General features: G+C 42.2%; 1 protein-coding gene across 1 annotated transcript in view; it reads left to right on the top strand.

Annotated features, from left to right (window-relative positions):
- The first annotated feature begins 474 nt into the window (after nucleotides 1-474).
- HOOK1 (hook microtubule tethering protein 1) overlaps nucleotides 475-27424 on the top strand; it is a 49648-nt gene continuing 22698 nt past the window's right edge. The window contains exons 1-12 of the mRNA XM_051999568.1: nucleotides 475-663; nucleotides 7022-7107; nucleotides 12012-12084; nucleotides 15574-15624; nucleotides 17130-17262; nucleotides 19258-19325; nucleotides 20927-20986; nucleotides 22407-22490; nucleotides 23249-23415; nucleotides 24884-25024; nucleotides 26368-26569; nucleotides 27233-27343. Of these exons, the coding sequence (XP_051855528.1) occupies nucleotides 601-663; nucleotides 7022-7107; nucleotides 12012-12084; nucleotides 15574-15624; nucleotides 17130-17262; nucleotides 19258-19325; nucleotides 20927-20986; nucleotides 22407-22490; nucleotides 23249-23415; nucleotides 24884-25024; nucleotides 26368-26569; nucleotides 27233-27343 (1239 nt within the window). The 5' untranslated portion in view covers nucleotides 475-600. The remainder of the gene's footprint in view (nucleotides 664-7021; nucleotides 7108-12011; nucleotides 12085-15573; nucleotides 15625-17129; nucleotides 17263-19257; nucleotides 19326-20926; nucleotides 20987-22406; nucleotides 22491-23248; nucleotides 23416-24883; nucleotides 25025-26367; nucleotides 26570-27232; nucleotides 27344-27424) is intronic.

Genomic DNA, 27424 nt, shown 5'->3' with positions numbered 1-27424 from the left:
CCCCGCCCCTCGCTACGCTCATTGGCCAGGACACCTAGTGGGCGTGTCCAGTCCCGGACTCCGCCTCCTCACCGCGCTCCTCCTTTCCCTTTACCTTCCCCCTCCCCCTTCAGGTGGCGCGGACGGGCACGCGACACCTTCCTTGTAACTGGTGAGAGAAGACGGTTTAGCTCGCTCTGGGGGTGCTTCGAGGGCTAAGGAAGCTGCGCGGGCGGGCCGTGCGGAGGAGGGGAGCGCGGGGCTGGACGAGCTAGGCGGGGTCTGCGGCGGGCGGGAGGACGGAGGGGCGGGGACGGGGGCTGCGAGGGGCGGGGGGCGGGGCCATTGGGGGCGAACAGAGGCGGGGCCTGGGGAGGGAGGGTGGGGGGCGGGGTCTGCTGTGGGCGGGGGTGGGGCGGGGCCTGCGGCGGGCGCGCGGGAGCGCGCGGGGGCGCGCCGGGCTGACGCCGCCTACGTAGCCCGCGCTCGTCTCGCGCCTGAGCCGGCGGCCGAGGCGCCTGGCTCCCCAAGCTCCGAGAGCCAGTGCCGGCCGTCGTGGACGCGGGCTCCGGGCTCCGACGGCGGAGGAAGGAGGCGGCGGCGGAGGCCACGGCCACGGTCATGGAAGGGCAGCAGTTGCCCCCGCAGCCCCAGCTCCAGCTCTGCGACAGCCTCATGATCTGGGTGAGCGGGGGGAGGGGAGGGGCGGCTGGGGGACCCGAGGATGCGGAGAGAGGGTCGCGCCGGTACCTTGACCCCCTCCGCTCGCCATCGTCGCGGCCGCACGTGGGTCACCTGGGCTGATGCTGGGGAAAGCTGAGGCCCTGGGGGATTCGCGAGGTGACTGGCACGCCCCCAGTAGTAACCCGGACTCAGATCCACCTGGCTTTGGGACACACCTGGAACTCAGCTGGCGGCCCTCTACGTGCCTCCTGGGAGCCCAGGGGTTTGAGGGAGTGGGCAGCACACGAGGGACAAGGCCCGGGGCTCGCCCTGTTCCCACCTGGGGATGTGACCTTGGCCTGGGTCCTCCGAGCTTTCTCCGGGAGTGCGGGGGCCTGGGCCCAGGACCCCCGAAAGGCCCCAGAGCTCCGCGGTGATTGACAGGCGCTCCCTCCCCCCAGCCGACCCTCTCGCGGAATTGGGAGGGAGTGCTTCTTTGTACGAAGTGCTGGGGGCCGGCTTTCCTCCAGCTTGGAACTGAGCTTGGGCTGGGAATGTCTACACCTGCAGGTATGGGCACACGTGTGCACGCGCATGCATGCGCGCACCCTGTCCGTGTCTGAGGGTGCCCCTGACCGCTGTTGGCCATCAGGACGAGAGCCCTTGCGGTCCAGAACGCCTCGAAGGCCGAGTTCCCGGGTTTCACGAGTGTCCGAGGACAGGGCTTGTGGGTGTGGCCGCAGGTGTCCTGGATCCCAGAGGTGCCAGCCTATCCTGCCTTGGGCGCGTTGCAAAGTGGGCCCAAAATGGGACCCAGAGGTCCCCAAAATAGGGAAATGGGGACAGGTTTCTTAAAATAGATAAAATTTTTGTATTAAACTTGAGATTTTAATTATTTTGTTCAAATAGAAGCGAAATGTATAAAGTTTCTGGATTACAATTAGCAAGTCATTTAACTGTAATAATCACCTGGTAAATAAATATGTGAATTTAGAAATTGTAGTCATCATCATCTTTGTACATGTATTTTGTTGACTAGAAATAAAATTAAAGGCTATAATCTATTATATTGTTACATTGTACTTACTCCTGACAAAGGTAGGGAATTTAGGTCTTTATGATGTCATTGGGACATAAGTGTGCTCATTTTCTCTAACTGTATTTTAAGATTTTAAAATAGTGTTAATTCTGTGGCAGCCAGCAAATATATTTGTATGTCTGCTATGTGTAAGGCACTCACTTAGCAGCTCTGAAATAAGATGATTCTTGCCTTCAGGAAAGCCAATATTATTATATATTCATATAGACATGTATATACATGCATATAGAGGACACAGACATATGTTATATGTGTGTATGTGCATACATGTATATATGTGTGTATATATTACAGTACCAGGCAGAATGTAATAATTATAGGAATAGTCCTCTATAGGAGATATAAAACATATTTATGTATGTGTATGTGTATATATGTGTATAAAACTCAGCACTAGGTAGTAAGTAATAATTATTTTAAGGATGTTCCAAAATGTTACCAAGATTCTTAAGAAGGAACTTTAAATCTTGGTTCTTGAGGAGGTAGCATTTTAACTGGAACTTGGAAACTAGATTGAATTTAGAGCTAGGTTTTAGCAATTTTTGAGAGAGGAAACTCCCAGGTAAAGAGACTCACTCCCTCTAGCAGGGTTAGTCATTCAGTCAGCAAGTATTTAGTCCTTATTATGTGCCAGGCCCTTTCCCAAGCTTGGTGAATACAATGAGAGAAAAACCAGTCTTTGTTATCAAGGAGTTTATATTCTAAGGAGGTAGACTACATTCAGGTAATTTTGTATATACAAGATATATCCTAATGGAAAAATGTCAGGGCATAAAAGTACTAGCAGTTGGGGGTAGGGAATGGCAGACTGGGAAAATCTTCTAAAAAGGTGGAACCTTTTCAGACCTAATTCCCTACCTTTGTCAGGAGTAAGTACAATGTAACAATATAATAGATTATAGCCTTTAATTTTATTTCTAGTCAACAACATTCTTGGAACACAGAGGCTGATGTGAGGAGGAAGAGAACATCAGCACAAAGAGACAAAGTGACCTGTTCCAGGAAATCCAAGCAGGCCAGTATAACTGGATTGGAGAGCAGATGGTAGAGGTAGAGAGTACCAGGTGTTTAGTGCTAAACAGAACTTTTTATGTATTTTGATCCTGAAGGTAATAAGGAAACTAGTGGACTTTATTGAATATTGAATGAGGGTGGAGTGATATTTTGGCTCCTAAGATGAGATGGATTGGACTGGGTAGAAAGACTTGAGACAAGAAGGTCAATCAGAAAGCATTTGGAATAAGTAATTCAGGCACAAGATAATAAAGTAGATGTAAAAGGTAGAAGGTGTGACCAGAACCTTGGCAATGGATTTACTGGACAGAGGTGAGTGTTAAGAGCTGAGGATGGGGCTTCTTTTCAAGCTATGGTCTGAGAGAGTTGCCTAGAGCACAGAGAGGCTATATATATATATATGTATATTATATATATATATATTTTTTTTTCCTGAGGACAATTCTCATTTTCAAAGGCTCCAAGGCCAGTTTTGTATAGAGCACTCTGCCATGGTACTGCTCTGATAGGATTTAGAGAGGCAGAACTGTAACTCGCTTTTGGAGTAATGGCAAGTGTTGGCTGAAATGAGGACTCTATCAGGGACTAACAGGAGGTAAGCCTGAGGAGGTCCAGAGTTAGGGATGTTTTAGATTAGATTAGGGGGGGATGCTTTACTCTTGTAAGACTGGCTAGATAGCAGTGTTCACCAAGCTAGAGGGGATCCCTGCAAGAATATTTATTGAGCTAAACTGACAAAAGGCATGTCCTTTTCAACTGAATTGTTGTTTAGTTCCCCTTCACCTCAGTCTTTGTGAATATGATAATTTTTAACTGCAGCAGAAGACAGATTTGTCCTAACTGAATTTCTTGCTAGATTTGGCCCAGCGTCCAGGGCCTGTTGAATTTTTTTTTTTTTTTTAACTCTCCATTGCCTTCCAGTGTGGCAGTAGCCTCTCCCAAGTCTGTGTCTTCTGCACAGCTAATGACTGTAGCAGAATGCTTGTGAGGAGGGGGACAGGAGCAAAGCACCTAACCTAGTCATAACATAGCAGAGATGTAGGCGTTTAGCATTTGAAAGGAGCAGAAAGGAAAAGAAAAGCATCAAAAATGACTCCAAAGTTTTGACAGAAGAATGATGGTATTATTAATAGAAATAAAGAAGTCTGGGGGAAGAGCAGGTTTGACCGGGTATGTGGACTGAGCAGAAAGAAGTTTGGAGATATTTGGTTATAGAGTTTGAGATACTAGTGGGACACAATGATGTGTATCAGGCACTCCTACATACATTGAAGCCCAGATCAGAGCCTGGGAAAGAGCTTGGATCTCAGAACTGGTGTGTGTGTGTGTGTGTGTGTGTGTGTGTGTGTGTGTGCGTGCATATATGTATGTGCATGCATCTGGCAAGCATGTACTCATACATTTGCGTGTATACTCATATGTTGTGTTTATGTGTGTAGGTATATATATACCTATTTCCACATGCATGTATGTATATACACATATATATTCACATTCATTTAGATGTCAAAGAAAGAGGATAATGGAAATAATGGGAACGGTTGATCTCTAAGAAAAAATTCCTTGTAGACAAAGAAGAACCAGCAGCACCAAGGACAGAATTCTAGGCCTCAAATGGATTGAGCGAGAGAACAGAATCCCACTGGGGCCCTGAAGACTCAACAGTGTGATCTCTAGTGAGGATACCCACTGGTCTAAGTGTACCAGGGGCTTGGTAGGGGAGCTGCCAATTAGGTGTGGACTAGTGAGAAGGAAAGAGATTAGAAGCAACATTTGGCAGTCTCGATAATTTATTTTCGATGTTATCTTAGAAAAACGCAAGTAAGCTAAATTCCCAGGACTTGATTGTCATTTGCCTGGCCACTGGGATTAGTAGAGGGCCTCCTTTGTGGCCCTGTTAGGATCTCTGTTATTTTTGGGTCACAGGCTAAAGAGGCTTTGCTCTTAAATCTCATTGTTAAGGAGTAAGTACAAAGAAGGCTGCTCCCTCCTTCCCTGTCTTTTCCCCTTCCAGTTTTTTAATTCATCTACTGCACTTGGTTATATAATTTCAATTTGCCCAAATGAAATTACATTTTACTCTTATCTAATTTATTTTGTATCTAAATTAAACTCTGCCAAGAGGCACTTCTGTCTTATATGACTGTCAGGAGGAGAAATTGACCTCAATATGGACATTGTGGGCATTAAGGCAGATTCTTTGGAATGGCTTATAATGTTTTTACATAATATCATACCTGTCCGAAATGTTTTTTTTAAAAACAGGTTTCAGCAAATAGTACATTCATGGGGTTGATATATAAGTTCTGTTCCGTTGACCCCTAGAGGACTGCTGAATCTGTCCAACAGGGTTTATGGCTAATAAGCCTTTTCTTTCCACTTTTACCTGCAGTATCATTTTCAGATTCAGCCATAATTGTAGTGAGAAGATGTAATGAGCAGGATCAGATAACCGGGTGATGGAGTGGATAGCTCCACTTGGTCTCTGAAATTCTGCTTCAGACAATCACTTAACCTTTCTCAGCCTCATTTTCCTTGTTTGTTAAAAAGTGTTAAAAATAACACTTGCCTCAAAGAATTGGGAAAACATTTGTAAAGTGATTTGCAAAACCTAAAAGTCACCTATAAATGCTAGCTCTTTATTCTAGCTTAACAATAACAGTCCATTCTCAAAAAAAAAAAAAAAAAAAAAAAAAAAAAAACAAGAAGTCACATGAGAAAGCTAAGATGGCAGTGGGATTTTCATAAGAGTTCGGAAAGTGGTAAACTGAGGAATTTGAACCTTAGCCAAAAGATCATTTGAGCTGGAGGAAAAGTGGGAGAGTGGATGCCCTGAAAGGAGATATCATCCTTGTTTTTGAAAAGGGATTGGGATCAGATGAACAGGAATAGGGGTCAGAAGTTAAATGTAAATTTGGGGAGAAAGCCTTGCCAAACTAAAAGGGGGTCATGCTGAAATTTCTCTGGCAACCAGTTGTTACTGAATTTTGTTTTAAAGGAGTCGTCTATTTCTCCCTTTAATCATTTTACTGTAAAATTTAATTTCTTCATCTGATAGAGATTGACCAGTAAAGTCCCCTCTCCTTCCCAGCTCTACATATAGAACAATATCCATATGAATAATTCCAAATTGACGTGGAGCAATAATAAAAAATGAACACAAAATGGAAGCCACCCTCCCTTACTCTTGATTTCTCATGCCCTCAGGAAGGTTTACAAGGGCCCTGTTACAGGTTAACTAGCCTCAGGCTAGTCCTGGCTTTGGGCCAGTTGTGGGAGAATGGGCATCTTGTCAGACTTCCTTTCCTTCTTATTTTCAGAACTAAATGACATACTTTGCAAACAGTTTTAGACTTGAAGTTTCTAGCCTTCGGCGTGTCATAAGGTGGTAATGTGTGAGAAGAATTTTAAAGTCACAGATGGAGAGGAAAGGGACCTACTTCTTCAAAAGTTTTCTCCTTAAAATATATTTCCATTGAGTGGTTTTCAAAAGTAGCTAAGGTGGGCCAGAAAGATATTTTGAAATTTCTTATGAGCATTCTGTTTTTTACCCTGGGGTTACTAAAAAAGACCCCACTCCCACCTGAAATTCCTCCACCCAGGTGATTTTGCACAGAAAAGAAACATAGAAACATAGGTATAAAAATGTGTATTTTTCTCTGCCATGATTTTATTAAAAAGTTCATGGATTTTATTTTTATTTAACATATTTTGTGATCAGAGAAATTCGATGATTAAATTTTGAGGGTCTTTTTATAATGAGGTTATTTTTATTTCCTTTTTCCTTTCTCCCCTTCTCCCTTTTTTAAAAAAAAAATTATTTTATAATAACTTTTTATTGACAGAACCCATGCCAGGGTAATTTTTTACAACATTATCCCTTGCACTCATTTCTGTTCCGATTTTTCCCCTTCTTCCCTCCACCCCCTCCCCTAGATGGCAAGCAGTCCTATATATGTTAAATATGTTGTATTATATCCTAGATACATATGTGTGCAGAACCGAACAGTTCTCTTGTTGCACAGGGAGAATTGGATTCAGAAGGTAAAAATAACCCGGGAAGAAAAACAAAAATGCAAATAGTTTACCTTCATTTCCCAGTGTTCTTTCTTTGGGTGTAGCTGCTTCTGTCCATCCTTGATCAATTGGAACTGAGTTAGGTCTCTTCGTCAAAGAATCTCCTTTGTTTTAAATGTTAAGTCATTTGTAGGTAACATCTTACAAGCTGCAGAAGAAAAACATCTCATTCTATTTTTTGTCATTTAGTTGCAGACATTCAATACTGCTGCCCCTTGTAAGAATGTCCGGCAATTAACGAATGGGGTTGCCATGGCACAAGTTCTTCATCAGATGTAAGTAGTGATTGTCAATTGTTGTTCATAATGCTTGTGAAGGTATTAAAATACCTTCTGTATCTGGTTATCTTAGAGTATTTCAGTGTTTTTTCCCCTAATAGGGTCTTTTTTTTTTAAGTCTTTTTTTTTTTTCTGAAGGACCTTTAAAATTCATTTCATCTTAACCAGTATTCATTAAGTATCTCCTGTGTGCAGTGAAGTATGCTAATGAGAATCTGGGAATTCAGGACAAAAATACTAACTATATTGTCCCTTTGGTTCTGATGGAGAAACGTATGCACAGATAAGTCAGAACAAAATATGCCCTAACTCATTTGTAGTATTGAGAGAGCACTTATACCTTGGGGGAGAGGGGCTTGAAGAAAGGTAAAGGAATGGCCTTGTGTGGGAGGTGGGAGTGGAGTTGTACCTTAAAGGAAGCTAGGGAGAAAACACTCCAGACACAGAGTACAGCTTGAGCAAAGGTGTGGAAGTTGGGTGATTAGCTGGGGGAGAATAAACATTAGAGAGAAGTGTAATGTGACATCAAGCTAGAAAGAGGCCAGAGCCACATGGATCAGGTAGTAAAGGGTTTTAAATCTTAAATAGAGGAGTTTGTGTTTTGACACTTAGACCAAAAAATTAGGTTTCTTTTTCAGAAAGTTGTATAAGCTTTGTAATCAACATCTGATGGGAAATCATTCAAGCAGAATTTTTAGTATGTATCAGGTATTGTGCTAAAGACTAGTCATAGAAAGCCAAAAATGAACTAGTCCCTTTTTCTAATGACTTTGTATTTCATAAGGAGTATGTATGTACAGTAAAAACATATGTAAATATGTACCAAATAAATACTGGAAGTGGGGGAGGGGGAGGCATTAATAACTGAGGCTTTGAGGAGGAAAGGAAAGCTTAGAAAGAAGCTAAAAGACAGAGGGAAGAGGAGAGAGGGCACTCCAGGTTCTAGATCCAGGATGATGGATGTGAAGAACATTAAAACTGATTTGGCTCTGAAGAGGAAGTATATTATGTAACAAACCTGGGAAGGCTAATTAGAGCCACACTAGGAGGAGCTTTAAATACCAAAATGGAAGAGTAGGTTTTTAATTCTAGAGGTAAGAGGAAGCTACTGGAATTTCCTGAAGCTGGGGTGTGACAGGTAAGATCTTTAGTGGGTATTGCCTTGGCAGCTGTGTGAAGGAAGGATTGGAGAGGAAATCTGCATTCAGGGAAATCAGTTAACAGGCTGATGCAAGAGTCCAGGTGACAGGTGATGATGGCCTGAAGTAGAATGGCTGCTGACTGAGTGGAGAGAAGAGGCTGATGGGAGAAGCGGTGCCCAGGGAGAATCAGCAAGACTTGGCAATCAGATGAGAGTTTAGGATGAGAGTGAGCGGTCAAGAATGACACCAACTGGAAGGATGGATGGGGCCTTCTAGAATGGGGAAGGTTTCAAAGAAAAGAGCTAAGTATAAAGAGGAAAGATAATTTCTGCTTTGGACCTGGTGAATTTGACATGCATCTAAGACATCCGATTGGTGATGCAGAGCTGAAGCTCAGAGGACAAAATGTAAATTGTCAGAGACTGACAGAGAGATAAGGGCAGCTAGAAAGATGGATCTGAAACCTGCCTAACAGATGATGATCGAGCAAAGGAAGGTGTGGAGCTTGTCATGTGAGGAGGAGACTCAAAACAAAGCTTTGGGCTGCAGCCACTGGTGAGGGTTTTCACAGGAAAACAATCCTGCTTTTGGAGTTGTTATTGAAGCTTTACTTTTTGTCAGGGGAGGTCTTTGGTGTCTTCTTTTGCTAGTTTTAGAACTCACCTAAAAGTTATCAATGAAAGACCTAGGGGGTAGAGGTCAGCTTTGGAAATATTACTGACCTTTTGTGTTACTTCGATTCTCTCGCTGTGTTCCTTTCTGTAAGTGTGAAAAGGAGTGAGGCAGGGTAAGGTTGAGAACCTAAGATTTCAGTGCAATACTTTTATACAATTATGCTTAATAATATTTAATTTGCCAAGCACATATCTCAAGGTAATTTATCATGAGATTAGAGTTGAAAAGAGATCTCAGAGATCATCTCTTCCCCCCTGTTTCTGTTTTGCATTTGAGGGAATGGACGTCTGGAAGGTAGAAGCAGGATTTGAACCCAGTTAGACCTGTCTAATTTTGTGCAAATCACACAGATGTAGGGGAGTAGTAGAGTGAATCTGAAGAGTCCTCTTATGACAGTAATTGAAATGTAGGTTGGGTTGAAATCAGGAATCACAGCTTATCTCTAGGGATCTGTGGTTGATTTACCTTTCATTGACTGGCAGAAGAGTTGGGATAAAGAGCAAAGAGCTTTCTGCTCTTCAGTATCTGCTAGTTACAAGTCAGAGATACGGGGGACCTGCCATCCAAGGTATGAAGAACCATTCCCAGCCAATTGTATACCATTGGATGTCACCATCACTAAAGTGTAAGCTTCCTGAGAAGCAAGCAGGCTCTTTCTTTATTCTGGCGCTGATATACCCAGTGCCTGGTACCTGGCAGTGTAGCAAATGCTGCATAAATTTGTTTTGGCTTTGACAGTGTCAGTTCCCCTCACCAGCACAGATGACAGGCATTAGAATCCTCAGGCCAAAGTTTCACAAGTTACTATGACAGTTAAGTGCCGAGTGTCTCATTGTCAGGTGATCTGTGGCTTTTATTAATCCTAAGCTCAAAGATTTTATATAGCTCACTATACTTTGTGTATGTGTGTGTGTGTGTATGTGTGTGTGTGTGTGTCCATGTGTCCTTGATTATAGTCTTTATAGATGACTCAGGTGACTTTTAAACCTCACTGAGGCATTGGAGGAAGATTTGGATGGAATTGTTCCAATAAAGGAAAATTAAAATGAGAAGAGGTAGAGACAGATTAAATTCAGTCCTTTGCTCAAAGAAGTAAAAGTAGCCTACATATATATATGTTTTATACAAGTAGGTATTCATCTGCCTCATCTGCAAACAGATGTTTATTAGTTCATCTCTTCTGATGCTAAAATTCTGTTATTTCATGATTCTAGAATTACAGTTTTTAAAAATATCATTTATGTCTGTAAAGTGAAGTACATCAATTATAGCATAGTCCCATAGTGCCCCTCCAAATTTAGATGCATTAAAATGCTCTGACAACTAGTTCTACCCTAGCTATCATACAGTTACAGGCCTATAAGTTAAAATTTGTCCTTTCCCATTTTATTTATGCAAGATATTAAGATGGGAGCCAAAGAAAAGGCATGTTGTAGAAGATACCTTAAATCTGGAAATTAAGAGAAGAAATTTGAGATTAAATAAGGATGTATAGGATGATACCTGTAAACTATAGTTAATCATTTCTCTCTATGTGAAAATCAGTTTTTATTCTAATGAAAATACCTGTTTTTTTTTTTTTTTTTTAAGGATAGCAAATGATGTTAAAATATTTGAATAATTTCTATAAGATTTTTGTGGCTTTTATTTTTTTTAAACTAGATAAATGGAGAAAGGAAGGGAGGACTAAGTGATATATATATATATATATATATGTATATATATATTTCACCCACCATTCAAATATAAATTTTTATTAAAATTATCTGGTTATAATTCTATTTTTCCTAGGAATCTTATTGTAGAATAATCTTAGTTCTAATTTAGTTAATAAAAACAGCATTTTATTGTTCTGGTGTACTTTTGGGGATTAGGATTTTGCTATTGCAACCTCAAAGAACTAGAAAGGTCTGAATTTTAGTTTTAAGTTTGGGATTATCATTTGTTTTTGTTATTTTTTTGCATATTTCAGACACCTGTCACTTTTAAATGTTCATTCTTTTTTTGTTCCTTCTACTAAAATAATTTTACTAGTAGCTAGGGACTGATAGGGGATCTTTTGTTGAGTAGAGAACCTACATTTTATTTCTGGGTCAGAGTTGAGATTGGAAGAGAAGAGATGATCAGGTCCCCTGGAGAAATTAAGAAGTTAACCATAGCCACAGTATGTTTGTACAGCTTTGTAATTAACTTCTAAAGTCATAGCCCTCATCAGCTATGTAGTGTTAAACTTATGTTCTTAGCACACCATCAGAAAGAGCATGGAATTGAGTGTTATAAACCACACTGCACTGCAACCAATCAAGTTCATCTGGTTGGTTCTGCTAAACTGGTTATTAATAGGCTACTTTTGTTTAAAAAAAAATGTTTCACCTGCCTTATATATGTCATAACCATAATGTCTGCATTTTGGGAAAAGATTAAGAAAACTTGACATTATTTCTAGAGAGGCAGAGAAGACCCAAGTGAGAGCACATATTTGCAGTGCACAGAACACATATTTGCAGAGTACACAGTTGCCACTGAACTGTGTGAGCTCCTATTTTTTCCATCGAACTTCCCTGCAACCTTCTTAGCTGGAAGGGAGCTCATGCCATCTTGGCGTATTGTAAACACTTGTTTGTGGGCTACTCTTTCTCCTTTCCCAAATGAGAAAACCTCAAAGCAGAGATACTCACTTTTATATTCTCCTATAGCACCTAACTTAGTAACTTTCACTTGGTAATTGTTCAATAAATGTTTACTGTCTGAATACATGCTTGAGAAGTTTATATTAGTTATAGATAACCAAGATCCCATGGTGCCCCTCCAAACTTAGAAGCATTAAAAGACTGTTACAGAGTTAGTCTTACCCTAGCCATTATACAGTTGCAGGCCTATAATATAAAATGAACTTGTTTTCAAACTTTTTTATGCAAGATATTATATTGAAACATTTATACAAAGAATAATTTTGAGGGAACCTTTAAGTTTTCTCTGAATATTAAAGTGCTCGCTTCCTTGGTGAAGTAATTGGACATTCTTGTTGTATTCTCAGTGTCTCCAGGTGTTTTATTGGTTGCTCATGTTTGTGCTTTATTCCAGAGATGTGGCTTGGTTTAATGACTCGTGGTTAGGCCGAATCAAAGAAGATGTTGGTGACAATTGGAGAATAAAGGTATCCATGATGACATTGATTAATTTGCTGAAGTTCAAAGACATTTTGATACAATGGGAAGAGTACTTTCTGGTCTGGAGTCACAAGACTTAGGTTCAGATCCTGCCTCTAAAGCACACTCTTTGGTGACCTCTGGAAACTGCCCTAATCTCCCAGGCTTTTGGTTCAATCTCTTCTGTAAAAGTAGGGGGTTTATGAGTTGACTTCTCAGTTCCTGCCTTGCCCGGGGTCTGTGATCTTAGGCTCTCAAAAGTTTATGAAACCTGATCTGAATTAAATTTCCTAAAAAAATCATCATGTGGTCTTAAAATAATTTGAATTTATCTAAATGTAAAAAAAAATTATTATCTCATGTATTTTTAGCTGATTTAATTATACAGACTCATCTCAGTTAAAAGACTAGAGTTGAATGTACCAGTTCATGCCATTCTTAATCATATCAATAATTCAAAAAATAAAGTACAAAAAAAATTGTTTTTAGCAGGAAAATACTGGGAAAAGAACCCACAAGTGGGCATTACCTTCTTAAAAATTACAAAATAAAAGCCAATCTTCCATTCTCATTTTCTTCCTTCTAAAGAAAGAAGTTAGATTTTTTTTTCTATACTTCCGTTAAAAATGAGGGAAAGATAGAATTTCACTAAATCTTTTCTTTTAACACTCAATTTGTATTTGAGATCTTTATATAAACATACTCTGGATGTTTATTGAAGTCAGAGATTTTTGTATTTTGTCAACAAAACAGCAAGATGCATAGTAAGCTGCCATCTATATATATATCTGTCATACAAAAGGCTTTTCAGCCAGATTCTAAGTCTTATGGGCCTTTATGGGTTAATTCACTTAATAGAGTGAAGTTTCACTCTAATATCTAGTAGCTGAGGGATTACTGATGGAGTGGGCAGAGAAAAGAAAAGGAGGAAATGCTTATGTTTCTTTATGAGGCCAGATCCTGGGGTTTTCCTGGCTGAAAAGTGATAGTCTGCTCACTGAACTATTGTTCCATGTGCGCCTCCTTGAGTAACCATCCCCTCTCTTGGAGGTGACTCTGGACAGAAGCCACAATGTGGTTACCAGGACTCTCCCTGGCTTTCTGTTTTTAATACAGTCTGCCCAGCCTGCTATACAAAGCTGTTGGGGAGCTGGGGGAAGGCCCTGCACAGGTGGTGGGGGTGCTGTGTGATCTTTAGATTCATTGGTACTTTACTCCCAGTTCAATCACTTGGATTTGGTTAGCCTCAGTTTCCTTGTATGTATAGGAGGAAAACAATTTTAGAGCATGGAGAGTGCTGTTGAGGTGATCCTCACTTTTCCTCAGTTCAGTTAAACGTGTGTAGACACAGGATAATCCTGGTCTTTGGGGAGCTCATGTTCTGTGGGAGGATGTATTTTATACACAAATACACACAAGCCTAAGGGATTTTGAGGATGGAGAGAACATGGCAGACTTGGATGATTTAGGCACTTCTCATTCTGGAAAATGGCCCCTCAGCTGGGTATGGAGTGGGGAGAGCCTTGATGATGAGCCACACCAGATCAGTAAGAAATAGAGCACGAACCAGCTCCCAGAGGCCAGAGGGAAAATCTGGGCAAGATAAGCTTTGGCTGGGACACACACGGCATGAAGCTTCCTGTGAAATCAGCTTGGAGACAGATTGTGGAGGTCTGTAGCTGGCAGCGGCAGTAGGGAATCCTGAGAGAGCTTGGGAATGGACAGCTCAGTCTTATAGCCTGGTCAGAAGCAGAAGTCCTAATTCAGGAGGGAACTTTAACCAAATCAATTGATTAACAAGCATTTAAGTATCTGTTAATGTGCCAGTCACTGGAAATAAAAAGATTAAAAAAGAAATATAGGGCTTTTGTTGCAGGGAACAACAGTTGTTTTGTACATAGTAGGCATAAATACCATCAGTAATAATATTATTGGCCAAGAAAAGATGATGACAGGAAGATCGGGAGCAAGCAGGGCTCAGGAAGGATAAAGTGGTGGTATTCCACGAGGGTCTAGAGACTGAGGCTGGGAAAAAGGCCACTGGCATTTGTGGTCCCTGATGTAATCTTTTCATAGCAGTCAGCAGGGTTGGTTAGTGAAGATGATGCATGTAACAGTGTGTGGAGCTGGGCAGAAAAGGGAGGCAATCACTTTCTAAGTAGCCAGGCCAAGGGGAAGGATTTTCATGACCCTGTTTGGGGAAGCACAAGGAGATCTGTCACTAAGGAGATCTTTAACAAGGGCCCTCTGGCCCCGGATTTGCTCCTGGCCTAGGAACGTGCAGAGTTCTTCCTTCTGCCTTCATTTAGAAATGTGTCTTTATGACCACGTGAAGGCCTCTGGCATTGAGCCTTTCCTGCCTTCACCCCAGCTGCCTTGTCCTGCCTCCCCGAGCAGTCAGCCTTCCAGCCACACTGACCTTGCTGCTCCTCACACACATTGCAGATTGTCTCTCTTCTGAGCTTCTGCATAATCAGCATTTATTGAGTACTTACTAGATGCCAGACCCTGCTAAGCACTGGGGATACAAAGTCCTTGCTCCGAAGGACCTCATAGTCTGATAGGGGAGTCAGCATAAAATCAGATGAATACAGTAAATTGGAGATAATAAGCATGAGGAAGAAGAATGATGATGAAAGCTGACACTTATTTAGTGCTTCCTGGGGACCAGGCACCAAATTAACCACTTCATAAACATTCTCTCATTTGATTCCATAATAAACATGTTATTATCCCCATTATACAAATGGGGACAAGATTCAAAGACTTGCACAGGGTCCTACACTAACCAGTGTTTGAGGTCAGATTTGAACTCGGATCCTTCTAGCTCTGGGCCTTCTAGCACTCCCTAGGTACCCAGCATTAGAGGCATTAGGATTGGGGGCCAGAGGGGAAGACTGGAGTCCTAGAGATGAATACATGGGTGGAGCAGAAGGGTCTTGACGGAGGCTAGGACAGCAGCCTGCAGCTCAGCATGGCCAAACCATGATTTTAAAATGACAAATTCAGAAGCATCTAGCAGATGTGCTTACCTGTGGTTTTAAGTGAACGTATGACTGTGGGGATCCTTCCGTGGGCCTGAGTACTTACAGGTTGCCTTCTCCTCCAGAATTATCTTGGTGCCTTCCTGCAGAAAATTACCTTGTTTTTTGTATTTCTCTGTACTGGACCCATTGTTAAATGTATGGAACCAACAGGCCTTGGGTTCAAGTCCTGTCTTGATTGTGTGATCTTGAGCAAGTCCCTTCAGTTTCAGGCCTCTGCATGTTCTTCATTTGGGAGCTCTTATATCTGCATATGGGCTTCCCTCAGGGCAGAAACTGTGGTAGGTGGTTCTGTTTTCAGTACCAAGGACAGTGCCTTGCACAGGACAGAAACAAAGTAAATGCTGGTGGATTGATGGGTGTCTGTGGAAATACACTATTATAAAACGGTGATGCTCACATTAGTATAAAACAGTTGCATAAGTTTCATTTATTTGTCTTTTTTCATTTTAGGCTAGTAATTTGAAGAAGGTTCTTCAAGGAATTACAAGCTATTATCATGAGGTATGAACGATGACTTATTTTACACGTATATCATGTATTACTTAATTTTGTTTTTCATTCACATCTGATCATAATTGGAATATTAACAGTAACATTGCTGTGTTTTTTTCAAATGAACTGCATTTTCAGAATTTGTGGGATACAACACTGACCATTAGTCCACACACTAATTAGGCCATTTGTCAGTAAAGTGCCACCTGTCGTTTAGGGTGTCTGGAGTCAGGAAGAGCTGAGTTCCAACATGGCCTCGGAAATTTACTCATTATGTGATTCGGGGTACGCCCCTTCACCCATTTGCCTCAGTTCCTGAGCTGGAGAAAGAAATAGCAAACCATTGCAGTGTCTTTGCCAGGAAAATACTCTGCAACAACACTGCTAGGGAGTTCATGTAATGTGATAATGGCTGACAGAATGATGAGAGTATCTCATGTCCTAGTGTCTAGAAGCTCAGAAGTGTCAGCAGGTAATTTCTGCTGAGTGCTCCAGGTAGAAAGACCTTGGATCAAGAAACTGCATTCGACTGGAAACTTCCTATAGACTGCTCCGTCTTTTCTGGACAGTGTGGACCAAATGATTTAGTACTTGCATAAATCTTAGCTGGATGATCTGGGGACATGAAACAGCAATCCACTTGTGAGCTCCAAACCCCAGATTGCTGCTAGCCTCTTGTGGAGAATATTGCAGTTTTTCCTATCAAAAAACTTTTAGCTTGTTACACAATTATTTATTATTCACTTGTTTCAGTTGTGACCAACTTTTCATGGCATCATTTGGGGTTTCCTTGGCAGACATACTGGACTAGTCTGGCATTTTCTTTTCCAACTTATTTAACAGATGAGGAAACTGAGGCAGACGGGGGAAATGGCTTGTCCAGGGTCCCAGAGCTGGGAACTGTCCGAGGCTGGAGATGAACTCAAGTTTTCCTTATTTTAGGCTGGCACTTTAGTCCAAAAAAGATCCCTTTTGGAGAATTCTTTCCTAACTTTCTGAATTTTATCTAAACTTGTCCTATTTCCCAGAGTGCTTTTATAGTCACTTGAAAAATGAAAGCTGAACTCAATTACATTCCCAAATAGGTCCCTGCAGGTTATCCTTTCCATTTATTCTACAGACATTACTCTTGCAACAAGAAATTGTGGATATAGGCCTCATTGACTTACACTTTTTTTTACATCTGGAAATCTCTATAAGATTATACCTTACATTGATAATGGCTTCTGAGACCACACAAACGAACATTTTGTTTCAGTGTTGTATAGATTTTTTTGATGGGAAGACTGTGTTGGGGACATTTTTAAAAACTTTTTTTTAAGCTCTTATTAATTTTTTGTTTTATCAATGATTTCAAATCTTCTTTAACTCATTTGTGCTTCTAGTCTGTAATTTCTTTATGTTTTCATGACCGATCAAATGTTTATTTAGAAATAAAATTGCAAGTGTCCTTGATTCATTCTCTGCATCACATTAAATTAAAAACCTGACTCGATGCTCTTTTGATATTGCAGTTTTTAGGTCAACAGATTTCTGAAGAACTTATTCCTGATTTAAGCCAAATAACTGAACACTCAGACCCTACGGAGCTTGGCAGATTACTACAGCTTATTTTAGGCTGTGCAGTCAACTGTGAAAAGAAACAAGGTATGTGTAGGATGGTGACATCTTTTGAGGGGCTGTTTGGTTCCTGGAAGTGGTCCTTAGGATGCCTCAGGCTGAGCTAAAATATGACGTCATTCTCAGGCTTTCTTTAATGTCCCTTTGGCCATTCTGAGACTTAGGAAGCCCAGTTCTCTTCTTACTTTCTAAAAAGAAAAGCAGCAATGTCAAGGAATAAGAATTGTTTTTAAATTTGTTCAGATATTTTGCACAGAGCTGTCATCCAGCTCCTTGCTGGGTTGTGGAGGCATTTTGAGATATGAGTGCGAATCAAGAGAGCAGAGTTAATCTTCCCCTTGTCTTGTAAGAGACATCAGTTCTGATTCTCCCCAAGATGCAGACTTAAGGGATACTGACTGTGGCACCTTATAGGAGCAGGGGATTCAGGTCGATACAGATGATATGAAAAGCCTGGCTGAGCTGGAAGGGCTGGGCCTCTGCTCTTGTGTCCTCGGTGATAGTGAGAGAGTCTCACCCTTGACTTCTAGTAACCGACTTGCAAAGTACAAGGTAGGGGAAACAGGGCTCAACAGCGGGTCATCTCAGACACATCAGAACTGGCATAGATGGTAGCCCCAAGGAGGAAGCAGACACTGCCATCTTCTTTCAGAAGTCCTCACTGTCACCCTTGACTAGAGTCAGTCCTCCTTGTCTTAGGTCCTGTGACCACACTTTGGCCTTCCTCTTAGTCTTTTATTGGCTCCCCCTCCTTTAAAAGGTCTGCATCTGTCCAACATTCTCCTCTGTTCTTGGTTTTCTTTCACTTCTCTGATTTCATTTTTGAACTCTGCATAAATGAATTCCAGATCAGTACATCTCCAATCTTCGTTCCTTTTCCCAGTTAAGCCCCATTTGTCCATATATGCATGAGACCAGACCTTTGGGATATTCAACTGACATCTTAGCATGATCCAGGAGAGAGTCTTCTCTTGATGTTTTCTGATTTAATCTCTTCTGTTAATGGCACAGGTACTCACCAGTTCACTATTGTTTAAAATCTCAGTGTTATGTGTAATCTATATCAAATTGCTTGCCTTCTCAAGGAGGGAAAGGGACATGGGAGAGAAATTTGAGGTTCATTTTTTTTTTGTTAAAACCATTTTAAATGTACTTGAGGGAAAATAATAAAAAGAATCTTGAAGTTAGCTTTGAGTCTTCCCTCTCATCTCAGGTAACAAATTTGCTGTGACATTTTTTGCTGATTCTCCTTTCTGTATTTCATGCATCTTCCTTCTTGTTATTAACTCACACTGCTGAAATTAGTGTTAATAGCCTCTGTTTTTTTGGTCTTGCCCAATCCCTTTTCCCTTTGCTGACTGTTTATTCTTTGCTCTGCATAATAATACACTGTTGCTGCTTTCCTTTTGAACTCTGCATCAGTTTCCCTGCAGGCCCTTCTCAACCTGCCCTGGCTCCTTTCCCAGCCTTGCTTCGGGGGCCTTTGCCTCAAGTCCAGCCACCTGGACTGCTTGCTTTCTTGTGTGCACTTTTGTGGTCCTGTTGCTTTGCTTCTGTTGTTGCCTCCTCTACCATTTTTATTTGTGGAGACTCTGTTGGGCCCTAGAATCCCCACTTGAGCCCCTCATGATTCAGGGGCTCTGATTTCTCACAGCTGTGCCATAGTTTTTTTGCAGCTTCATCAGCCTAGAAAGGCTGGATTTAGATGTGATCTTCTGAAAGGTCATCTCTTTCATATATCCTTTGCACTTCTTTCATCCTGCCACCTTGGACCTTGGATCTGCCACTTCTTCGGCATTATTGTATAATGTTACTTATTGTCTGATTGTAGGCCACGTCCCCAGCTAGATGCTGAGCTCTAGGAGAGCTGCTCCCTTGAGCTTGAGGGCTGATTGCAGGGCAGAGTAACCCCCATAGTAACTGCTTATTCTTTGTTGCTTCTTTCATTGTGGACAATTCTTAATGTCCTTAATGGAGAAAGGCAGGCGTTTTTCAAATATTTTTATGTACTTTATACCCTAGAACACATTCAGAAAATTATGACTCTTGAAGAATCTGTTCAGCATGTTGTGATGACTGCTATTCAGGAGGTAAGTGATGGTCTGTTATAAAAGGAAATGGAGGGTAGGGGTCACAAGCACCATTACCTATGCTTAGAAGAAGAGAGAAGAATTAGGTCTTGATTGTGTGTACTGAGGAAGATAAGGGGTTTCTGTAGTCCCATCAGTAATCTCCAGTGGAGAAGAGAAGTCTCGTATGTGTGTATAGATATACACACATGCATAAACTTATACACACACACACATCTCCTCCTCAGGAGAATGGACTGCTTCATTCTTTGTATCTCTGCCATTTAGTGTCATGACTGGCACTTAGTGGCCATTTCACAAACATGTTCTTGTTCAGCTGATGAAGAGAGAATATCCGATTGACCGGGACTCTGAGGTCCTTTATAGCCCACTTTTAGCAGCTTCCTCCCAAGAGTATGGTGCCTGTTCAGAGCAGGCAGGGAAAGAGAAGGATCTTGTTCAAATAGATGTAACTGATGGCCTGGTCAGGCTGACAACTTGGTTTCTGACCTGGATTGTTCTGAGTGTAGACATTCTTACAGAAAGAGTGAGGAGCAAAGAAAGGGCTGGTGCCCTCAGAGGCCTCTTGAACCAGAAAAAGTGAGGCCAGGGAAGACAAACCAAGAACAAATAAGCTTTTTTTTTTTCTAGATAACAACAAACCTGAGTGCTTTGGGGACTTTTAGTGGGGTTTAATTTGGGGGAGATGATTTTTAGGAAATTAATTGGACAGTCGACTTTTACCCTGGCTCATAAGTACTTTTATCAATGCTTTTGCATTCTTTGCCATCTAGATAGTTTTGTGCAATTTTAGTTTGTCTCCAAAGCACCTCTTGGGTCAGTCTTTGTCATGTGTATGAGATACACATGTATGCCTATATGTATATGTATACTAATGTATATGTGTACATATAATTAAAGAGGATTTTATCGAATCTTTTCATTTTGTTATGAATTCTTACTTGATAATGGCCTTTCCAAATAAATCTCTTCAAATTAGCACATTGTATTTTTGAACTGTTTAATCCTGGGATCTAATTTTATTACTATTTCTTGACAAGTATATTTTCTTCTATGAACAGTACTCTAAAACCAAGCTTATGATTTTCAGCTAAAATTGTAATTTTTGCCAAAATATGTGGGTATTTTGTCTTTAACTTACGTGATTACTTTTACTTGATTCTATTGATCAGTGTGTGTATTTTCCTAAGATCCCAAGTACACACCTTAGTGTAGAAGCTTTTGCAGCTTTCCATGGCCACCAGTATTTGTACCTTGAGACCAAATCTTTGACTTTACTGCAATTGGCCCTTGGCCTAGAAATGCAGAGTAGGCCCTAACCCAGTATGATTAGCCATTGGGAAAACCTTTTTGGAAGCTGACTGCCCCTGACTTAGACTCCCCTACTCTTAGATGTTTCTTCTACTTGGCTGTCGGTCATTTTAGGGTCACCTTAAAGCTGTTATACTAAAATTCTTTTTAGGGTAAGATGATCTTGAGTAGCGTATGTACTGAGAGCTATTTGAAATCAGACAGATATCGCTAATTATAAATTGTTAAACATGTGTTGGTACTTCTCTTTTATCTTGTATATGACTAATTTTAACATTTCTCTTTCATAGTTAATGAGTAAAGAAATAGTGAGCTGTGCTTCAAGTGATGCTGGAGAGCTGGAACATCAGGTAATGAATGCCCTAGAAGGCTCTCAGTCCCTCCTCTCATAATGGACAGTGCTTGGTGCAGAGTGGGTACCTCATAATCTCCCTCCCCCTCAGTGTTAACAAAGCAGTGTCCAGCACTGTGTGAAGAGTTTGATCCAAGCCTGGTGACTGTTTTCCCTCAGAAGGTGGTTGGACCACTGATAGAATCAGTCCAAGTGATGTCAGAGGCAGTTTGTTGCCTGGAGACGATTATGAAGTGGCAAGTTAAGGGATCTGACATCAGATGTCTTAGGAGCTGCTGGCTGAGATGAAGCCTCCCATAAAAATTCTTGTGCCTTCTTTTCAGTGCCTGGTAACCAGCAATGCAAGAAATGATTTATCCATTTCTAGGTGGCATGTGTCCAAGGTCATGGGGGAGCAGGGTGAGGTGGGGGGGGAGCAGAGGGTGGCTGTGTGAGCCTCCCTCCATCCCAGGTTGGTTTGGGGACTTGTCCCCACGGAAGGTGGTCAACTCATTGGGTTGTTGGCAAGTTTGATTATAGGCTTTTTAAAATCTTCCTATTGACAAGTGAGACCATTGGCCAAAATGCCTTTGGTTGGGCTGCAGCAGCTAAATACTAGTATCTGCTTTTCCTCTGCTCTGTTCTTAAATATTCTAAAATCCTCAAATTTTAAGCAACCAGAAGAAAGTACATGTTCTTCTCAGTTTGCCTAACTAAATAATAGTCTCTGTTATCACTGTACTGCCTGCTTGTCAGCTACTCTGCTATCACAGGAAAGTCCATATATCATCCTCCTGCTTGAACACCCTTCCTGAGACTCAATGTTCACTTTAATAATTACTTCCCTTCTTTAGCAATGAATCCTGGCCCTGCCAGCTTGCTCAGTTTCCTTTCTGGTAACTTTGTGTCCCCCACCCAAGGATCCTTGTCATGAAGCTATCTCAAAAGCATTTTAGTTTGAACTCTTCTTGATTTTTACTCTGTGTGTATACTGTGTGTGTCTGTGTGAGAGAGGGAGATTCAGTGAGGTTGGATTATGAAGCCAAACAATAAATTCATTAATAAGTCTTTAAATCAGAGATCATTGTATTGTGATGTCTTTTGAAGAAGTCATTAAAATCTAGTACTCTTTCTTGATTTTTAGTCTACATATTGTATAGTACCTACTTGAGTATGATTTCTGTGGAATTTATTGATAAATAATGAAGTTCTTTACATTTTGTTTTCATTAGGCATTAAATTGCCTCTTTGTGAATGGATTACTGAAAATCTACTAAGTAGATATCATATTTTAAATTATTTCCAAGCCTTGTATGTGTGTGTTTACTTAGAAAAATCATTTGATCTGTCTGTGTGTGTGTGCTCACACGTACTAGACAAAATACACATTTTTCAGTTTTAAAAAGTTACATTTAATTTATGTTTTTTTCCTGTTGTAGCTCAAAAGAGCCTTAGAAGAACTTCAGGATGCATTAGCAGAAAAAGAGGAACTAAAGCAAAGATGTCAAGAGCTAGATATGCAGGTAAATGTGGAATGGGTCAGGTGAAAGTTGGGTGAGAGAGGCAGATCTCAAGGTCGGAGCCATATAGTTACATATTTCTCCTGGGGAAGGGGATGCTCTTTGTGTGACTCCTGGACCCCTCACCTGCTAGCCTTTGACCCACACGGTTTCGCAGCCCACCCTTGTCTCCCTTCCACAGTGTGTTTAGGCTTATAGTTTTCTGTTTAACCCATGAATTAACCCTACACCTCTCATCTCTGTGCTAGATAAAGCATGGGGCCTGGAGTCAGGAAAAGCTGAGTTCCAATTTGGCTTCAGACACTTAGCTGTGTGACCCTGAGCAAGTCACCTAATGCCTCAGTTTCCTCATCTGTAGCACCTCCCTCCCAGGGTTGGTTGGAGGATACAAAGAGATCACATCTGTAAAGCCTTCGCAACTGTCAGCCTTCTGTAAATGCAGCAGACAAATGGTCAGAAATGTTGTCATTTTAAACAGTGAGCCAATTCTTTTCTCTCCCTTAGTGACCCCTCCAAATACTAGCCGTAGATGGAAGAAGCTGGGATGAGGGCAGGGAGATGGTGTTTATTTTAAAATCTTCTAGGAAACAGCTCTCTTAAGTGTCTGCCTGTTCATCCCTAAAGAAGTTCCTCACCAGGTGTTAATGGTTACAAATGAGTTTGGTCTCTTCGACCCCTTTGGAGGGAGGATTCTAACTTCCTATGTGTTTGACCTCTTCTTGTGTGGAGTCTGTGACAACCTGGAAGTCTTTGTTCTCCAGGTGACCGCCCTTCAAGATGAGAAGAACACGCTGGTGTCTGAGAACGAGATGATGAACGAGAGGCTGGATCAGTTAGACGGCTCTTTGGAAGACCCAAATACAGTGGTGGCAAAAAAGTATTTTCATGCCCAGTTACAGCTGGAGCAGCTACAAGAAGAGAACTTTCGGTACGAACTGGCCCGAGTCATGTGGACTCTTGTTATCAGTCCCATCGGTAGTGCCATTGTGTGTGAGGGAAGGCATGCAGGGATTCAGGAACCCTGGCCGCTGCTGCCCTGGGGGCAGGGGCAGGCCATCTCCCATCTGGCATGCAGGACCCTGCTTTATAGAACCGGGTTTGGGCCAGGCGACCTCTGTGCTTGTGTACTGTTTGGGGCACTCTGCTAAGATCTGGAAGGGACAGAAACCTGGCAGACATATTCCCCCCCCTAAGAGGGGATACATGGAGGGGCACTAAGGACAAAAGTCCTTCTGCTAAAGTAGCGCACGATAGTATAACACCAGATGACAGAAAAAGCAGGTTTTAGAGGATTTTGGAAGAACTGATTGTAATTGAGGCCTGGGTCTCCTGGTAAGGCCCCCCCAGAGGAGGGAGGTGGGGCTTGAGCTGAAGCTCAAAAACAGATAGGGTCTGAGTGAGCTTCGTCCTCCTATATCACTTGTCGTGCATGTGACCATAGTTCACCTACTATGTGCCAGATACACTGCAAAGTGCTTTATAATCATTATCTCATCTGATCCTCACAGTAACTCTGGAAGAAAGGTGTTATTATTATCCCCATTTCACATTTAAAGAACCTGAGGGGAGCAGAGGTTTGCCTAGTGTCGCACAGCTACTAAGTGCTTCAGGCTCAGGTTTTCCTGATTATAGGTCCCATCTTTTTTATTTATATAAAGTATATAAATATATTCACATATACACATATCTACATGTATGTGTATTGAGTTCAGCCTGATTTAAATGGACACCTCCTGGTGTGTCTAGAAGTGCTGCCACAAGGATCTCCCAGGGGTCCGGAGGAGCCGGATGCTGCTTTTCTGTCCAGGGCACTGAGACTCTTGTTCGAGTATGGTTCGATCCAGCTGGGCTCTTGAGGCTTTTCCAGCTTGGAGGGCTCCCAAGTCACTGGGTAGCCAGCTGTGCCCAGTTCTTAGTTATCTGACCAGCATATCTACTACATATTAACCTGAAATTTTTGGTCAAAATTACAGAATAGCCTAAGCCGCCGGCTCCTAAGATGTTAAAGTAAAAATCATTATTTCTATGAGTAAGTTTCAATGAAATACTTTGCTCACAACAGGCCCATAAGATGGTGAATGGAGTGGGTCTTTTTATCTCTTTAAAGAGAGCGAAAGTGCTAGGCTTGGTCATCCAGCACAACATTGAGGCCAAGAGATTGGTCACAGGAGCACAGGAGCCTGAAGGAAATGATCCCGCTGGGATTCAGGATGAGGGGCTTGCTCAGCGAGCTTTAGAAAATCTAGGCCTGGCGCATTCTCCTCAGGAGGTCACAGGGCTCCCACTTGTCCCCTCTGAGAGTTCACTGTTTACGAAATCATGTCCACTTTGGGCACACACACTGCACACCCAGCAAGGAATGGTCACAAAATAAAGCTTGTTTTTCTTTACAAAAGGCTAGAGGCGGCAAAAGATGACTACCGACTTCACTGTGAGGAGCTGGAAAAGCAGCTGATTGAATTTCAGCATCGGAACGATGAGCTGACGAGCCTGGCTGAGGAAACGAGAGCCCTGAAGGATGAGATCGATGTTCTCAGGTGGGCCATGACTATAGTCTGGGGAAAGCCACAGGGTCCCCAGCTGTTCCTCCGGCCCAGCCAAGACCATACTTCTCCAGTCCTGCGCAGGCTGTCCTTGTGCCCCAGGCCCTCGTCAGCAGCATCTGCCCCAGCTGAGTGTTGGTCAGGCGATCCTCGGTGCCAACTCAGGCTAGGCCTTAGAGGCCCCCAACATTGTGTGTCAGGCAAACATTGCTCGGAGGGGGTCCTCACACAAGGTGATCTGAGCCCCGTGCCTCCTTGTTTTTAGCAGATGGAAACCTTCCCCTTAGAATCCTCACTTAGTTTCATCTGCCTTTGGGAAGGGGAAAATTGGCTTTTGTTTTCCTCTCACCAAGAGAGCTTGGGGCCTGATCCATGCTCAAACTGTGTTCCCTGTGGAGGTCACTCAGTGACACAAGGCATGGCCATGCTGTGGCTCAAATGGTCAGCAGGAGGCAGGACTAGGGAGAGAGGCCCAGAGCTGGGCTTTGGGACTTCACCTGAGCTGTTGTGTTCCTCTTGGGCCTGGGAGGGGGCCAAAGCAGGGCTGGAGGGCGCTTGACAAGCCCCTTCCATTGGGGTGATACATGTGTGTGCGTGCGTGTGTGTGTGTGTGTGTGTGTATGTGTCTGAGCATTTCTGTGAGTGTATATATACATACTGTCTGTGTGTTCATATATGTGTGTGTGTATGTGAGCATTTCTGTGAATGTATATATACGTACTGTCTATGTGTGTTCATATGTGTTTGTGTGTGTTGCAATGTGAATCAGTTTGTATTTATTTTGGTTTGCCTTGGACCTGCTGGGGACCTTGTTAGAACATCTTGGGTCTCTTGACAGGCTCAAGATCCAAGAAGGGAGGAGGGAGGCCTTCAAATAAATCCTTACACTTTATTTCTACAAGTAGGCAGTCAGTCTTCGACATGAGTGAACAAAACTCCTCTTGTTGGGTCTAGGGGGCTTTTGACTCATTTCCTTGTCTTGGGGAATCACTTATTAGAGTGGATTCTATTAATAATGAAGTAGAATTAGTTATTTAGGGGGAAAGTACCATAATATTAAAGGTCTACAAAAGTGAGTATTTTCATTTAGACTAATAGAAGTTTTTACAAAGGGCTTTTATAACGAAAGTTGTCGTTCATTTTGGGCATCTGGGGCTACCAGCTGCCACTGACCATGACCACTATTTTGCCCACTTCTGTGCTTTATGAAGTCTGGGGCTTCCTTGACCCATCAGCTTTTGTTTTGATGGCTTGGAGCATAATTGCCCAATTGTCATTGTCAAGTCCACTGTGAGACTTGGATCGGCCTGCTCTGATTTCTTGCTTTTTAATTGTAGGACTACCTCTGATAAAGCGAGTAAATTAGAGTCCACAGTAGAAGTTTATCGTCAGAAGCTCCAAGACCTGAATGACCTGCGAAGGCAGGTGAAATCGCTGCAGGACACCAACATGATGTACATGCACAATACGGTCAGTTTGGAGGAGGAGCTCAAGAAGGCCAACGCTGCCCGCACCCAGCTGGAGATGTACAAGAGGCAGGTGAGAGACACAGAGGTGGTGAGGGGAGATCTGGGAGCCCTTGAAACAGTGGATCTTCCCTGCGGATTGACAGTCAATCTGGGGAGCCCCCCTTGTGTCTGCTGACTGGTGGTCCCACACCCAGGGAGGGAGATGAGAGCTTCTAAGACCCAGAAGACCAGTGCTTTGGTCTTTAGGATGGTTCCGTGGTGACCCCTCAGTCTAGGGTCTCTCTCGCCTGTGGCTCTTTTGTTTCTCCTTTTTCATTGCTGTGGCGAAGTGGTGCTTTGATTCAGATTGTTCTTTTGGGCTAGTTATTAGAGCTGACTTCCAGGAAACCATTCTCAGCCACTTTCTTCTCTCGTTGCCTCACCTTTCAGACCTAGGGAAACTTGGTTACCTGGGAGGGCCTCTCTGTGCCCACCACATGCGTTCATCTCTGGCCTTGTGTGGCTTGTAATTGCTATGTCACAGGACTGGGAGGATACAGAAGTCCAGAAATGGCTCCAGCTGGAGCTGGAGGAAAGCTTTTCCTGCCAAGCCCCAGCCTAATGACTGTCATGTGATTATTCTGTCTTTGGGATTTGTTGTCTTTCTTTATAAATTCCTGCGTTCTTTCTTTTCACCTCATTATAAGAGCCTCGTGTTATATTTTATACTTTTGTTTTGTTGTTTAAACGACAGGTTCAGGAGCTTCATCTTAAACTTTCTGCTGAATCTAAAAGAGCTGACACATTAGCCTTTGAGATGAAACGCCTGGAAGAAAAACATGAAGCTTTACTTAAGGAAAAAGATGTGAGTGTTCTTTATTTACTATATACATGCATGAAGTATGGTGCTGGGCTCTGGGCAGAGCTGTCTGAAATCCCAGTAAGA

This window comes from Antechinus flavipes, chromosome 4 (genome assembly GCF_016432865.1).
Source record: "Antechinus flavipes isolate AdamAnt ecotype Samford, QLD, Australia chromosome 4, AdamAnt_v2, whole genome shotgun sequence".
NCBI classification, from domain to species: domain Eukaryota; kingdom Metazoa; phylum Chordata; class Mammalia; order Dasyuromorphia; family Dasyuridae; genus Antechinus; species Antechinus flavipes.
The sequence above is the reverse complement of the archived record's forward strand: the minus strand, read 5'-3'. Positions and strand labels throughout refer to the sequence as shown.